Source organism: Mesocricetus auratus, unplaced genomic scaffold, assembly GCF_017639785.1.
Source record: "Mesocricetus auratus isolate SY011 unplaced genomic scaffold, BCM_Maur_2.0 Super-Scaffold_100010, whole genome shotgun sequence".
Classification (NCBI taxonomy): Eukaryota; Metazoa; Chordata; class Mammalia; order Rodentia; family Cricetidae; genus Mesocricetus; species Mesocricetus auratus.
In genome coordinates, this window is record NW_024429194.1 from 6,858,498 (window position 1) to 6,875,169 (window position 16,672).

The 16,672-nt window shown below is 43.4% G+C and overlaps 1 protein-coding gene across 6 annotated transcripts in view; it reads left to right on the forward strand.

The window, feature by feature from the left end:
- Nucleotides 1-16,672, forward strand: part of Ankrd12 (ankyrin repeat domain 12) — a 91,129-nt gene that overhangs the window by 58,793 nt on the left and 15,664 nt on the right. For 5 of the 6 annotated variants that reach the window (XM_040752915.1, XM_040752914.1, XM_040752918.1 and 2 more), the window contains one exon: nt 11,555-16,209. In XM_040752915.1, coding sequence (XP_040608849.1) covers nt 11,555-16,209 — 4,655 coding nt within the window. Of the gene's footprint in view, nt 1-11,554; nt 16,210-16,672 lie in introns of those variants that run through there. The other variant, XM_040752920.1, reaches the window with a different exon arrangement.

Consider the following 16,672-nt stretch of genomic DNA (forward strand, 5'->3'; position numbering starts at 1 on the left):
GAAAGCCTAACGGGTAAGAGCACTGCTCTTCTCTGGGGACTCAGTGTGATTCCAGCACCTACATGGCTGCTCACAGCCACTGTGACTCCAGTCCCAGTGGCCTGATGCCCGCTCCTGTCCTCTCTAGCACTATGTGCATGCCATGCACAAAAATGCATGCAGGCAGGCACCATGACGTAAACAAACCCATCTTTTAAAATGTGTGTGTGTCTGTATCTCTGTAAGCCATGTGCATTCCTGGTGCCCTTGGAGGCCACGTGAAGGCATCAGTGCCTTGGAATTGGAGTTACAGAAAATTATGAACCACCATGTGGATGCTGGGAATTGTCCTCCAGACACCCCTCCCCCACTATTTTTTAATTAAAAAAATAAGGTGTTGAGTATAAGAGACACTTCAGTGTTGATCTCTGACATATAGATACCCAGACAAAACCATCCTTAGTGGAAGACTACATACTTTTTTATTTTTGGTTTTTTGAAAGTGTTTCTCTGTAGCTTTGGAGCCTGTCCTGGAACTTGCTCTAGAGTGCTGGTATTAAAGGCATGTGACACCACCACCCAGCAATGACACATTTTTAAAGTATATTCTCATGCACACCATAGCCCATAATATAGATTTGTGTGTTACCTGGGCTTTGACTTTTCCCAGAGTCTGTTTTACTGCATCTTCATGATTTCAGTTACATTAAAAAAATTAAAGTTTACTATCTCAAATTCAAATTTTATCTACTTCTGTATACACAGTGATTTCAGTGTTGAAGAAAATTTGTTGAAGGAGAATTTTCAAGAGGGTTTTAGTTGGAATTGAGTAGGAAATAACATTATCTTTAGTGTGGGGTTTTTCACGTTAAACTTGGGGAATAAATCTCTAGCACTTAGTGTGTACCTTGACTCTCTGTGTAGCACTAAAACCACTTACAGTCTCATCTGCAGTTTCTCTGTGGAAGCAGCTCTCTGTCCCTCGCTCTCTCCCTCCCTCCCTTTCTCTCTCCCCTCTCTCTCCTCTCTCCTGTCTTCTCTCTCTTTCTCTTTCTCTCTCCCCCTCTCTCTGTCCTTCTCCCTCTCTCCCTTACCTTCCCCCAATAAACTTTCCACATAAAAGAAAATTGTTTACATGCTTTTTTTGTCCAAAATCTCCTTTTAAAAATGTATTATGTGGTGTGTTAGGGTGTTCTGCCTGTACACATGTCTGTGCCCAGATGAATGTTTGGTGTCAGTGGAGGCCAGAAGGGGCTGTCATATCATCTGGAACTGGAGCTACAGGCAGCTGTGAGCCACCACGTGGGTGCTGGGAATTGAACCTGGGTTTTCTGGAAGACCAGCCACGGCATCTAACCACTGAGCCAGCTCTCCAGCCCTTTGCCCATGTTTTTCAAATAACTACCTCCACAATTTATCTTAACACTTATTTACTGAGAGGGGTACACGTGTATCATTGCATGCCTGCAGAGGTCAGCGGACAACCTATGATAATTGATTTTTCTCCTTTCACCATGGCTCAAACTTTTATTAGCCTTCTTGATGGCAAGTGACTTTAGCCTCTGAGCTCTTTCCTATGTCTTGATGCAGTTCTAAAATTTACAATTTGTACATTTGTTCAGTGTCTTCATGCTAAGCAGAGAATTCTGTTATAAATGTCTTATACAAAACATTCTCAAACATTTTCCTAATTTTTATCTTTTACACTTATTTATGTGTATGACTGCACGCATGATTGTCTGTATGTACACCAAGTTCATGTAGGTGCTCACGGAGACTGGAAGAGTATGACAGATCCCCAAGCACTGGAGTTAACAGGTGGCTGTGGGTGCTAGGAAATTAACCCTGGTCCTCTGGTAACTGCTCAGCCATCTGCCCAACCTTGATATATGCTTTTTATATGTTTATAGGAAGTTGCATACTGTGTGGGCTCGCACATATGCTTAAGGATACATTAGAATATACACAGAACATTAGAGGTGTTGTGGAATGGATACTACTCTATCCACCCCTTGCCCTTCTTGAAAATGGACAGTCATCCTAGATAGCTGGTATTCAAATGCACTTTTAGGAATGGTGACAACCACGTGTTCAAGGATAACTGGCAGTTAATATCACTTTCCAGACCACTCCAGTAAACTTACACAGTGAACACTGATAACATATATTTTGAGGACAGGTGACCTCTTCTTCCTCCCAGTAGATTAATATATGTTTGTCTGTGTATCCGTACATGTATGTATGTGTGTATACACACGCATGTGCGCATACACACAAATATACGTATATGTCTTCCTATATATAAATGTTGACCCTGCACTTAATCATGAATCTAAAATAGGTTCTAGTGAAGTGTTTATGGAAAATAATGAGTAAATAATTAGAATCTTCAGAAGTATGCATGGACATTGTAGGGAAACAAAATAGCATCCTAGTATGTGTGGTGATATTTTGTTTATGATCTAACAAAACTTGCGAAAAGATGAGCGTGCAAAGCTAGCCACACTAGTCACCCATCCAGGCCAGGTAGTGGTGGGTAGCACACACCTTTAATTCCCAGCAGCCATGCTAGTTAGCCATAAAAACTGGGTGGTGGTGACACCTGCCTTCAATCCCAGCTCTAGAGAGGAATATAAGGTGAGTGGAGACAGGAGTGCAGGGTATTCAGTCTGCAGTCACGCCCAGCCTTGGTAGAGATGAGAACTCTAATTCTTTCTGATCTTCAGCTTGAACCCACTGTCTGTCTCTGGGCTTTTATTATTCATGCTACAAGCGTGGCCAATAGATACAGCAAGAAGGAATGAAAGGTGAGACTTACTAGAATACACTGAAGTCAGAGAAAGCACCCGAGTCTAGTTAGTGTGTAGCTGTAAGCTGATTTTCAATTGTTCTGCTCCCTTGTACCTCCTTGGTTTTGTAAGAGTTGTTCCAAAGGTTAGGGTTAGGGTTAGGGTGAGGGTTAGGTCGGTAGTAAATTGTGGGAGTGAGATGATGCTTCAAGAGTTTGAAAAATATTTTTTGCCATCTTTGGGAAACCCTGAGATGAGAAGATGTGCATTCTAGCCTATAATTCTGACGGTAATGTAGCTTGGTCTAGGCAAGACCCTGGGCTGCGGTAGTGCCTGTGGAAATAGAGAAAGGATGGATTAAGCATATCCTGCTGAACAAAACGTGAATATTGAAATGGAAACTTGACGGTTGGAGGGTTGCAAATGACTCATAGGGATTTTTATTACAATTAATATTGTGTGTATGAATGTAGACATGTGCCTCAGCAGATTTGTGGAGGTCAGAGGACAAAGTGTATGTGTGAATCAGTTCTCTCCCTGTCACGGGTTTCAGGGATTAAGGGCCAGTTGTCAGACTTGGGCAGCAGCCTGGTAAGGAGGTTTACACCAGAGATGGAGAATGCTGGCTCCACGCCAGCAGTTGTGGAAGGGAAAGTAGTGAGTTGAATCCTTTTAGTCCTGCTTTTTAAGACCGTGGAAAAGAACCCAGGATGTTGATCCAGTTAAACTTCAGGAGAAAGAAGAGAGATTGACTGCAGATTCTTTTAAGTACAGAGTCATCATCATTCCTACAATATATGATGTTGACAGAATAACTTTTTAATGTATAATACATAAGTCAATCTGTTCAAACATCAAAACATTCTAGCTTGTTTTATTTTATATTTTGTTTTACTGTTTTTATATTAGATTTTGAGGTATCATATGCCTTCATCTCTTAATTTGTCACAACTGCTCTGGTTGCTTGACCATTTCTATAGCATTCAAGAAAACGTGCAGTTGGGTGTGATGGCACACGCCTTTAATCCTAGGAGGCAGGGACACGAAGATCTCTTGAGTTCAAGGCTATCCTGGTCTACAGAGCGAGTTCCAGGACAGACAGCTACACAAACCCTGTTTTGAAAAACCAAAGAAAAAGAAAAGGTGCAATTTATGGTTAGCTCAGTAGACAGTAGAGAACCTAGATAACACTTAACCACTCTGCTCTCTGTTGGTACTCAAATTACTTTGACATATGCAAGAACAACTCTCAAATGCCTTTAAGAGTATTAGCTAAAAATAAAATGCAGATTATTTTTCATGGACTAACATTTTAATGAAATATTTGACATTTGAATGTTTTCCTTAATAAAATGTTGAAAATAAGCTGAGTGAAAAAACGTTGCAAGAATTTTTTTGTCAAACAATTTCATAAAACCTGTTTTAAATACAAGCTCAAATTGGATGATTAAGGAGACTCTAAACATTAAAAAGTTTGGAACAAGCCGGGCATTGGTGGCACACGCCTTTAATCCCAGCACTCGGGAGGCAAAGGCAGGCGGATCTCTGTGAGTTCGAGGCCAACCTGGCCTACAGAGCAAGTTCCAGGACAGCCTCCAAAACAATACAGAGAAACCCTGTCTCGAAAAACCAAAAAAAAAAAAAAAAAAAAAGCCAAAAAAAGGAACAAAATGGCAGAACAACTTAATATATTGACAACCAGTGACATTTAAATGTTTTTTTATTTAAAACTTTTTCACATACAAACAAGAAAAAAAAAAAAAACACCTGGCAGTGGTGGCACATACCTTTAAACCCAGCATTTAGGAGGTAGAGGCAGGCAAATCTCTGTAAGTTTGAGACCAGCCCGGTCTACAAAGTGATTTCTAGGACAGCCAAGCTGCATCAAGAAACCCTGTCTCAAAAGACAAAAAAAAATTTCATATATTTATTTTGATAATGTTATTTTCCCTCTTGCAACTCCTCCTAGGTCTTCCCTGATTCCCTACCAACCCAACTTCATGTTCTCCTTGCTTCAAAAAAACCACCAATAAGGTAAAATTTCTAAGACAAAACAAAAAGGCCACAAGAACGACAAAAACAACATGGAGTGCATTTTGTGTCTGCCAACTGTCCCTGGGCATGGTACCCTGGAATGTGGTTGACATACCCATTGGCGCTGACTGGAGAAACCGGTTTTCCTTTTGCCAGAGAGCATCAGTCACAATAACTTGTTAGTGAGGGTGGCGCCCTGTGTGGCTCGAGCCTGTGCCGCCCCGTGCATGCTGCCACAGTCCCTGTGAGTGCACACGTGCACAAGTTCCGCTGTCTCGGGAAGACGGTTTCTTTGCTGTCATCATTTCCTCTGACTCTTAACCGTATTTCTGCTGCTGCTTGCGCGTAGATCCTTGAGCCTTGAGGAAACAAGTTTGATGAAGACGTACCATTTAGTACGAAGTGCTCCAGAGTTGCTCACTCTGCATGGTGTTTACGTGTGGGTCTCTGAATTCTCATACTGGCAGAAGCTTTTCTGACAAAGGTTGAGTTAGACCCTGGTTTGTGGTGTTAGCAGAATGGTAGTAGAGGTTTTTTCGCCTTAGGCCCATGGCCTATCTCATCTCTGGTTCTTTATCTGTGTCGGGTATGACTTGGTCACGTCTCCTGGTGTGGGGCATGAGTTGGTCACGTCTCCTGGTGTGGGGCATGAGTTGGTCACGTCTCCTGGTGTGGGGTATGACTTGGTCACGTCTCCTGGTGTCAGGTTTGAGTTGGTCACGTCTCCTGGTGTGGGGTATGACTTGGTCACGTCTCCTGGTGTGGGGCATGAGTTGGTCACGTCTCCTGGTGTCAGGTTTGAGTTGGTCACGTCTCCTGGTGTGGGGTATGACTTGGTCACGTCTCCTGGTGTGGGGCATGACTTGGTCACGTCTCCTGGTGTGGGGCATGACTTGGTCACGTCTCCTGGTGTCAGGTTTGAGTTGGTCACGTCTCCTGGTGTGGGGTATGACTTGGTCACGTCTCCTGGTGTGGGGCATGACTTGATCACGTCTCCTGGTGTGGGGTATGACTTGGTCACGTCTCCTGGTGTGGGGCATGACTTGGTCACGTCTCCTGGTGTGGGGCATGACTTGGTCACGTCTCCTGGTGTCAGGTTTGAGTTGGTCACGTCTCCTGGTGTCGGGTATGACTTGGTCACGTCTCCTGGTGTGGGGCATGAGTTGGTCACGTCTCCTGGTGTGGGGCATGAGTTGGTCACGTCTCCTGCTGTCGGGTATGACTTGGTCACGTCTCCTGGTGTGGGGTATGACTTGGTCACGTCTCCTGGTGTCGGGTTTGAGTTGGTCACGTCTCCTGGTGTCAGGCATGAGTTGGTCACGTCTCCTGGTGTGGGGCATGAGTTGGTCACGTCTCCTGCTGTCGGGTATGACTTGGTCACGTCTCCTGGTGTGGGGTATGACTTGGTCACGTCTCCTGGTGTCGGGTTTGAGTTGGTCACGTCTCCTGGTGTGGGGCATGAGTTGGTCACGTCTCCTGGTGTCAGGCATGAGTTGGTCACGTCTCCTGGTGTCGGGTATGACTTGGTCAAGTCTCCTGGTGTGGGGCATGACTTGGTCACGTCTCCTGGTGTGGGGTATGACTTGGTCACGTCTCCTGGTGTGGGGCATGAGTTGGTCACGTCTCCTGGTGTCAGGCATGAGTTGGTCACGTCTCCTGGTGTCGGGTATGACTTGGTCAAGTCTCCTGGTGTGGGGCATGACTTGGTCACGTCTCCTGGTGTGGGGTATGACTTGGTCACGTCTCCTGGTGTGGGGCATGAGTTGGTCACGTCTCCTGGTGTGGGGCATGAGTTGGTCACGTCTCCTGGTGTCAGGCATGAGTTGGTCACGTCTCCTGGTGTCGGGTATGACTTGGTCAAGTCTCCTGGTGTGGGGCATGACTTGGTCACGCCTCCTGGTGTGGGGTATGACTTGGTCACGTCTCCTGGTGTGGGGCATGAGTTGGTCACGTCTCCTGGTGTGGGGCATGAGTTGGTCAAGTCTCCTGGTGTCAGGCATGAGTTGGTCACCTCTACATCTGTGCCCCCGTTGCACAGCAAATGTTTCAGGCAGGTGAGTGCTGTAGGTCTCATGGTTTATGACTGGGTGATAGTTGACTGTGACCTTTCACCTCTGACTGTGCAGAGTACCTTCCAGCACTATGGATGGTAGTCAGTAGGGTGAAGCTTCTAGGTGAGCACCAGCTCAACCCTGTATCCTTGATGACTTATTAAGTGCTGTCTACCTCAATAGAGACTTCCATATGGTCATAGAGAGCAACTAGTAGCCTCAGTAAGAGCCTGTGGTGTTGGGGAGTACTCGTCATAGGACCCTAACCATGGCCATTTTGACAACAGAAGTTTGAGGATTTGGAGATTTTAGATGGTTTGCTTAATACAGTAAACATCTACCTAAAACAAAAACAAAAAAAAAAAGGAAAGATTATTTCACTGGTGTCTAGGACCAGTTGGTCTGCATTCCTGAGTAAAGTCTGTGTAACGTTGGAAAGGTTTTGTCGGCTTGGTCTACACACACTCTAGACACACAGTAACACTGTGAGGGAAGTGGTCTTGGCTGAGGACCACAGATAACACCAAAAATATGAGTAGCGTTTTCCTGATAGGTGTGTGACTCAGAGCCAGAAGCAGATGGATTCTCAGGGATATTTCATTATCATGTGGATACTAGTTAACATCAGGCTAAATTGTTTACATTGGAATTTATAGGTTTCGTTTTTCAAAATAGCATGCATATTAAAAATATAAGGAAACAAAAACATGTTTGCATTGGAAACTATTCCTTCAGCTCATGTAAATGGCAGCCTCATAGCTCTTAAGTGCGTCTGTGTGTGTGTGTGTGTGTGTGTGTGTGTGTGTGTGTGTGTGTGAGTGAGTGCGCTAGTGCACTATTGTGGGAGGCATAGCATCAGAAGAAATTATGTCATATCTGACATTAAAGAGAAAGAAGTAACATACATGAAAAATAAGCTCATGAGTGCTCGTAAAAACCAGCATTGCTGTTTTGCATGTGTTAGTGAACTGAGCACGACTGGTGACAACAGCAGTGATGTCTATTGTGCTAGGGACCTGAAAAAGTTTTAAAGTTTTAAAAAGTCATGTTCACCTAACTAGCTTCTTACAGATACCATTTTGGTGAGTGTCCCTGTCTTTTTCTCTACTCACGTATTGACACGCTGCTATTCCAAAGAGCAGTGTATACATTTTATCTGTATACTGTCGAGTAGGGAAAGCACCTGAACGCCCTTGCAGTAAAGGGATTATATTAGACGTTTACATATTAAATGTAATAAGCTTATTACAGTAGTCATAATGGGTGAAGTGCTTGCTGCGCGCAGGCCCGTGTAAAGCTGTGCATGGCAGTTTGTGGCTGTAATTGCAGTGCGGAGCTGAGGAGTGGAGACAGGACGCTCTGGAGAGCTTGAAGGCAGCCAGGCTTCCTGAAGGGTGAGCTCCAGAGTTAGTGAGTGTGACACTGTCTGCAAGAGGAAGGTGGGGAGGAAGTAGAGGAAAAGTGGAAGAGGTCATCACAGTGTCTGTCTCTGGCCGAACACGCCCACACAGATAGCTACACTTCCACACGTTTGAAAATCTCTCCCACCTTTAAATGAAAAGGAAGGCATGCTCTAGATGCTGTGGTCCAGCTGCTCACTCTGTGTAAACATTGTCAGTCCCTACCTGAAATTCTTACTCTTCGTGACTTCATTTTGCGACTCTTCTCCGAAGAGTACTCCTTAAGTCTGTGCCCTCCTAAGCCAGCATCTTGAGTGTGCCTGTGGGAGTGGTTTCTCCTCGACAGCAACTGTGCAGTGTTTGCTGCTTGAGGAGGAGCTGAGTGCTTTTCAGTATGCTTCCCCCACTCTACCTGTGTGTAGGAAATGATTGCAGTTTTATGGGGCAAAAAGGTGTGTTTCCAGTGAAGCAATCATCCAGTGAGACTAGCGAGAAGCAATAAAGAAGTGAAGTTTTTGAAAAACACCAGGGCAGGAAAGTCCTTGGGTTTGAAATGAAAGCACAGGGGCTGGAGAGATGGCTCAGCCTTCAGAGACCTGCATGACAGCTCACAGCCATCTGTAACTCCAGGATCCTACACCCTCACACAGACACACATGCAGGCAAAACCCAGGGCACATAACATAAGAAGACATTAGTTAGAAAGGAAGAAATGATAATGATAAAGGTCATGTATTCTCTGATTCATTCAGTCAGGTACCAAGTCAGATATTGGCCCCTAGTGATGATTGTTTTGATGGTATTAACATTCCATGTTTGATGCTTTTCAGCAGGCTTGTACCTGTAAGTAGGACTTTGAAGTATATTTATAAGCTTTGTAAAATACCACGTATATGAAACTATTACTCAGTGCAGCTTTATATTATTTATATTGTCTTCAGACATTGCCATATTTTCTTTGAAAACAATGATTGTGACCTGCCTGTACATAGGTATGAATGTTTCTGGGATTTAAGTTTGTATGAAGAGTATTTGAGAGCCAGATAAAATGAAACTTAATGTATTTGAGTAAGTGTACATTCTTGTTTTGTTTTGTTTGTTTGTTTTGCTTTTTTCAAGACAGGGTTTCTCTGTGGCTTTGGAGGCTGTCCTGGAACTAGCTCTTGTAGACCAGGCTGGTCTCGAACTCACAGAGATTCACCTGCCTCTGTCTCTGCCTCCCGAGTGCTGGGATGAAAGGTGTGCGTCACCACTGCCCGGTTAAGTGTACAATCTCAATATAGTTGAATATTAAGGGAAGTGTTTGATTGCTCCTGCAATTGATTTGTTTTTATCCCCCTGGGTCAGTGCCTCCGTTACCATTTTTATTTTTATTTTGAAACAGGTTTCTCTTTGCAGCCCTGGCTGTTCTGGAACTAGACCAGACTGGCCTTAGAGATCTGCCTGCCCCTGCCCTCTGCCTTCTGCCCTCTGCCCTGTGTTCCTGCACAGTGGGGTCAAAGGTGTGTGCCACTACTCCTGGCAGGTCTCTTATAGTCTTGAGTAATCCTTTCAGTTAAAGGCGCTAGGTGTAAAACATCCACTTAGAAAAAAGATGTCAACCTGGGGGCTAGGGAGGTGAGCTTGCTGTAACAGCAAGAGGAGCTGAGCTAAATCACAAGCACCACACAAAAGCCACACAGGCACCATGCCTGTTGTCCTTTTAAGTAATGTAGAGCCTGGCATTAGTGGTGCACGCCTTTAATCCCAGCACTCATGAGGCAGAGACAGGAGGATCTCTGTGAATTGGAGGCTAGCCTGGTCTACAAAGCGAGTTCTAGGACAACCAGAGCTGTTACACAGAGAAACCCTGTCTTGAAAAACCAAGTAAATAAGCAAACAAGTGGATTCAATCAAGGCTTTGATTATATCTCTACAACAGCTTGGCTGTAATAATTTTGTTTTGTCTTGTTTCGAGGACAGGGTCTCACTGTGTAATCTTGGCTGGCCTTGCACTCATGGAGATGGAGATCCACCTGCCTCTGCTTCTACTAAAGGAGGTCCATGGGTCCCGGGAGCTCATCAGTCTGCCAGTCTAGCAAACATGGCGCTTCTCTCACTCTGGGAGAGACCCTGCTGCAAAACTGAAGTGGAGAGTGGTGTAGGAAGCAGCTGACGGCCTCCCCTGGCCTCTGCGAGCTTGTGCTTGGACGCTTGTGCTCACACACAGTATCAGCTGGGGAACATGAGTTAGGTTTGTTTTGGCTTTGTTGGGGAGGGGTGTTACTTTGTTTTTAGATGGAGTCTTGCTGGTACTGATCTTTCTCATCTCCAAATATGGTCTTACAGGCATGAGCTAAAAACCACTCTTGGCTAAAAAACTTTATTTTGATTTAAAAAAAAAAGGATTCAGTGAAGTACATTCTACCAAGACTTTGATTGTGTTTATATAATAGCATGACTGTAATTTGATATGAATTTTGAGACAAGATCTCAGTGTGTGGCCTTTCCTGGCCTAGAACTCACTCTGTAGACCTGGCTGGCCTGGAACTCACAGAGATCTGCCTGTTTCTGCCTTTTAAGTGCTGGGATGAAAGGAGAATGCCACCATGCCTGGTACTTAGCTATAATTTAATAAAAATATTTGTGTATTGAATAATACATAGGAAATGAAACTATTTCTCCCAGTGTTCTAAGTCTAAACTGTAGATAAAAATAACCTAAGGAACAAAGTAGTGGTTTTTGTGAATTACGTATCTATTAAAATCTTGGTTGTGTAATTAGAGTGTTGTTTAATTTTTTTCTCATTTTCTCCTAAATAGTCATGTTTCTAGTATAGTTAACACCTTTCCATTATCCAAATTCTTGGTCTTTTTGATATGCATAAAGTTCTGCTAATATATATTTGAAATAAATAAAACAAAATCTTTTTAGTTTAGTGGTTCTTAATCTTTTTTAGGGAGAAGAGTCAAAGAACCTTACCTAAGCCATTCTCTTGCCAGCACAAAAATGTTCATATATAGAGAATTTTTGTAATTTTTTACAGTGGATGTTTCCCCTGAATCCAGGTGCCTCAGCTGTATGCTCTCTCTCTGTATGTGTGTGTATGTTCACATCATACATTCTAATAAACATACTGTGTTTAACATATGCTTTTAAAAGGAGTCAAGAATCTCATCATAAAGGAGGCTCTGAGAGTTTGTTCTACAAAACTGTAGAACTCTAACATGTTGCTTGGCCTTGCTTACATGTGTAAGCAGGTTTTGCTGGAATTCTCTGATGTGTGTATGGTGTAAACTGTATTTTTCTTTTCTTATTCTAGATTCAGAAGAAGCTCATTCTGTAAATCCTTCTAGTGTTGATGAAAATATTGACTCAGAACCAGAGAAAGACCCTTTCGTCTGTGAAAGTAAAGTTCTCCCAAGTAAAGCCCCACTCCCATCTGCTCTGGATGAGTACGAGTTCAAAGACGATGACGAAGAAGACATAAGTCAGATGATGGATGACAGGCATATTCTTAGAAGAGAACAACGAAAAGAGAATGAGTCAGAAGCAGAAAAAAGTGGTTTGTTTGCAAAACAGGAGAAAGCCTTCTATTCTAAGTCATTTAAAACTAAGAAGCAGAAGCCATCGAGGGTTCTGTATTCCAGCACAGACAGTTCTGATGAAGACCTTCTTCAGGGCAGCAAAAGGACTTCTGCTGCATGCTCTGTCCCCGAACCATCAAATACTGACACGCAAGCCAGAAGAGAATATGAATATAAACAGAAAGGCAAAGTGAAAAGGAAATTAAAAAATCAGAATAAAAACAAGGAGAACCAAGAGCTGAAACAAGAGAAAGAGGGGAAGGAAAACAGCAGAGTAACAAACTTGACAGTTAATACTGCACTGGATTGTTCAGAGAAAACCAGAGATGAGGGCAGTTTTAGGAAATCTTTTAGCCCAAAAGATGATACTTCCTTACACTTATTCCATATTTCCACTGGCAAATCTCCCAAGCACTCTTGTGGGTTAAGTGAAAAGCAGTCCACACCACTAAAGCAAGAACATATGAAAGCGTGCATATCTCCAGGGAGCTCTGAACTGTCGCTGCAGCCTGATCTTGCTCGGTACGATAGTATGGAGCCTGAATTCTTGCCAGAAAGCTCAAACGTAAAATCCTATAAGCATAAGGAAAAAAACAAACATCAGAAAGATTTCCACCTAGAATTTGGTGAAAAATCAAATGCCAAAATGAAAGATGAGGATCACAATCCAACATTTGAAAACTCAGAGTGCACACTGAAAAAGATGGATAAGGAGGGCAAGACCCTGAAAAAACACAAACTGAAGCATAAAGAGAGGGAGAAAGAAAAGCACAGGAAGGAAGCTGACGGCGAGAAGGAGAAGCACAAAGGCAAGGACAGCGCCCGAGAGCTTCAGAGGAGTGTCGAGTTCGACAGAGAGTTCTGGAAAGAGAATTTTTTCAAAAGCGATGAAACTGAAGATCTCTTTTTAAATATGGAACATGAGTCCCTAACAGAAAAAAAGTCAAAGCTGGAAAAAAGCATGAAAGATGACAAATCAAGTAAGGAAAAGCACGCCTCAAAAGAGAGGGGCTTTAAGGAAGAGCGGGAGAAGACTAAAAAGGAAAATGAAAAATCTCTTAGGGAAGAGAAGTTGAAAGAAGAAAGGGACAGTGTGTCCACAGAGAGAGAAGCCGAGTGTAGTTCTGTGGGTGTCACTGTAAACCAGGAGTCTGCCGGGCCACATTCAGCGGAAAAGGAAATGGACATTGAGAAACAAGAAAAGCATACGAAAGAAAGGGAAAAATCTGACAGACGATTCCAAACTAAGGAAAAAGAGGTTGACAAGATGGAAAGAAAACTTTCAGAAAAAGAAAAGAAGATAAGACATGACCATAAGTCAGAAAAGGAGAAATGGGACTTTAGTGAATGTGTTGACAGAATAAAAGAAAAGGAGAAGCTGTGTTTATACCAGACAGAAAGGTGTCAGAAAGAGGGGGAGAGGATGAAAAGCACGATTAAAAAAGCTGATGACAGAGAGAGGAACAGAGAAAAGATGGATAGAAAGCATGACAAAGAAAGGCCCGAAAAAGAGAGATGTTTAGCAGAAAGCAAAGAAAAGCACTTGGAGAAAAAAAAGTCTGATAATAGTGAGTATGCTAAGTCAGAAAAGGCCAGAAACAAAGACAGGGAAGGAGAGAAGAAGGAGAAATTCAGAGATAAAGAAAGTATAAACGTAACTAACTCCAGACACTTACAAGAAGAGAAAAGGTCAAGTATAGGAGACAGTAAAATCCAGCATGAGAAAACTGTGTGTCTTAAAGAAAAGGCAAGGGATGAACCTTTGAAGACTCCTGATGGCAAAGAGAAAGATAAAAAAGATATAGACAGATACAAAGAACGAGACAAACGTAAAGAAAAAATCCAACTAAACACTCTAATCAAACTAAAGTCTGAGACAGATAAGCCTAAACCTAAATCATCACCAGCCTCAAAAGACACTCGCCCTAAAGAAAAGCGGTTAGTAAATGATGACTTAATGCAGACAAGCTTTGAACGAATGCTCAGCCTTAAAGACCTAGAGATAGAACAGTGGCACAAAAAACATAAGGAAAAAATTAAACAAAAAGAAAAGGAACGATTAAGAAATCGTACTTGTTTAGAGCTTAAAGTAAAAGATAAAGACAAAACAAAGCATACAACTAATGAATCAAAAAATAAAGAATTTAGTAGGTCAAGAAGTTCAGAATTGACTGATGTTTTTAACAAGGAGAAACACTCTAAAGATGTTGGAAGTAATAGATCACAATCTGTTGACACCAAGAACGTACTGAATTTAGGGAAGTCATCCTTTATTTCAGAGAACACCTCGAACCGCTCTCCTAGGTCCGAAAGTGAGAGGCTGGGCCTGAGCTCTAGATCTGTGTCCATGATTTCTGTTGCTAGTTCAGAAGACTCTTGCCACACGGTGACAACCCCCCGGCCTCCTGTTGAATATGACTCTGACTTTATGTTGGAGGGCTCAGAATCTCAATTGTCATTTTCCCAGTCACCTTTTCTGCCAAATGCCAAATCTCCAGCCCTTTATGAAAGGGAGCTGGAGAGCCTTGCTGACCTGCCGGAACGACTTAAACCACCATGTACAAATAGAGTTCCAGTGTGCCATCTCAGGTCGTCTTCTGTGGAAGATGTTAAACTAATTCCTAATGAGGTACGGCCTGCTGTAGAGATCAGAAGATGTAGCATGCCCTCAGTCATTTGTGAACCCACGAAACATTTCCAGATACCAGAAGAAAACACCCAAGGTAGCATAGCTGTGCCACGAGAGACCTGCCCTTCTCCTAACTCTGCAGTGTCTTCAGCAGTGCCGGAGAGAGGGCTGCCACCTGGGTCTGACTTCCACCCCAACTTGACAGGCTCTCCAGCTATGTCTGTAAGCAACAGGCACATTGCATCTGATACAAACGTCATCAAGAGTGTCGGTCTTGCGGGCACTTTAATGGACAGTCCGGTGCACTTAGAACCATCTAATCAGGTTGGAGTGATCCAGAACAAATCATGGGAGATGCCTGCTGATAAACTGGAGTCTTTAAGCACCAATGACTTTATCTGCCCAGACCCTAGTACATCTGATCAAGATTCCTCTGCTCAAAGTTTCTGTAACTCGGAAAACAAAAGGTTAAGAGAACAAAATACTGATTGCCTATCCTCACACCAGACTGAAATGCCAGGAAACTCGTGCACTCAGGATCCAGCATCCTTTCTGTCCTCACTGCAACCCTGCTCCTTTTCCAACGAGGCACATTCAGATGCTGAGTCTGCTTCTAAATCTGTGTCTTTGTCATATGGTGCCAGTCAAGACACAGGTATTTTACAAGAGAGAAATGCAGGTCCTGTGATTAGCTCTGTTTTAGATAGCGATAATAACTTTACAAAGGATGTGGAAAATACGTTTGTCCTAGCAGATATTCAGAAGACGAATTCTTTTGTACCTGTTTACTCTGAAAACCCTGTTGAAGAAACACTCCCAAGCTTTGAGAAGGCAAGCACTGTGCTTGTATTGCCCTCGGGAAAGGACCTCAGTGGAAGCGACACTGCTGCTCAGGTCAGCACGCAGTATGCCTTTAGCAAGCTCACTCACAAGTCTTCCAGTAGCCATGAAGTCGAGAAGAGCATGGATGATACTCAAGTTGTCTCACATGAGAAAGAAAGCAAACTGCAGGGTTTGGTCTTGACTCAGTTGAGTAAATGTGACTCCGATTTGTACGGAATGAATGCAGGGGTGTCCAAAGGAAGCCTAAGTGACCAGGACGCTGCAAAACATGGCCATAGTGGTGAAAAGTACTTGTTCCCCGTTGAAGACGAGGAATCCCAGCAGAGCCCTTTGTCAAGTGTGGACAGCCATTCGCAGCCCTCAGCTCAGCCGGAGATGCACAAATACGACCAGCTCACTAAAGGAGAGTTAGAAGAAAGTGCTGAAGATGATAAAACTGAGAACCAGCTCCCCCAAAGACTGACTAGAAACAAAGTGAGCACAGTGGTCGGTCAGAGTAAGCAGATTCTTGCTGGCTGTACACTCTTGCCAGAAAAAGACAGTGACTCCTCCCCAAGGGGAAGAATAAGGCTCACTGAAGATGACGACCCTCAGATTCACCATCCACGGAAGAGGAAAGTGTCCCGGGTCCCTCAGCCTGTGCAAGTGAGCCCCTCTTTACTTCAGGCAAAGGAGAAAACTCAGCAATCTCTTGCAGCCATCGTAGATTCTCTGAAACTAGATGAGATTCAACCGTACAGTTCTGAGAGAGCAAATCCATATTTTGAATATCTGCACATCAGGAAAAAAATTGAAGAGAAGCGCAAGTTACTATGTAGCGTTATCCCTCAAGCTCCTCAGTATTATGACGAGTATGTAACATTTAATGGATCATATCTCCTGGATGGAAACCCCTTAAGCAAGATTTGTATTCCTACAGTAAGTAAACTATCACTTGATACACATCTGCAACACTCCTGGGCTCGGTGGTAGTGGTCTTGTCTTACTTGGTCTGCAGTCTTCGTACTGGGCGGGGGGTTGGGGGGGCTGTGCATATGCAAGCTGTAGATATCATTTCAAGTTTTCTAGTAAATGTTTTAAAAGTAAAAACAGCCTGGTAGCAGTATATAATCAAAATACAGTTATTTAAGCTATTTTCCTCCTCCTTTCTGCTGACTCTTTGAAGTCTGACATGTTTACTGTCCATGTCGCCCTGAATGACCACATGTCACAAAGCAGCCTCCTTACCAGGTGTCGTGGGTAGCTTTTCCTCACCTGCTCATCCTTCTGTTTCAAAGGAGAGACAGGTTTGATTTCTTTGAAGGCGAGTGCCTCTATATGGACGTGATTGCATTATTTCATCTTCTCTAGAACCTTCCTCTACTAAATACTTCTCACTAGT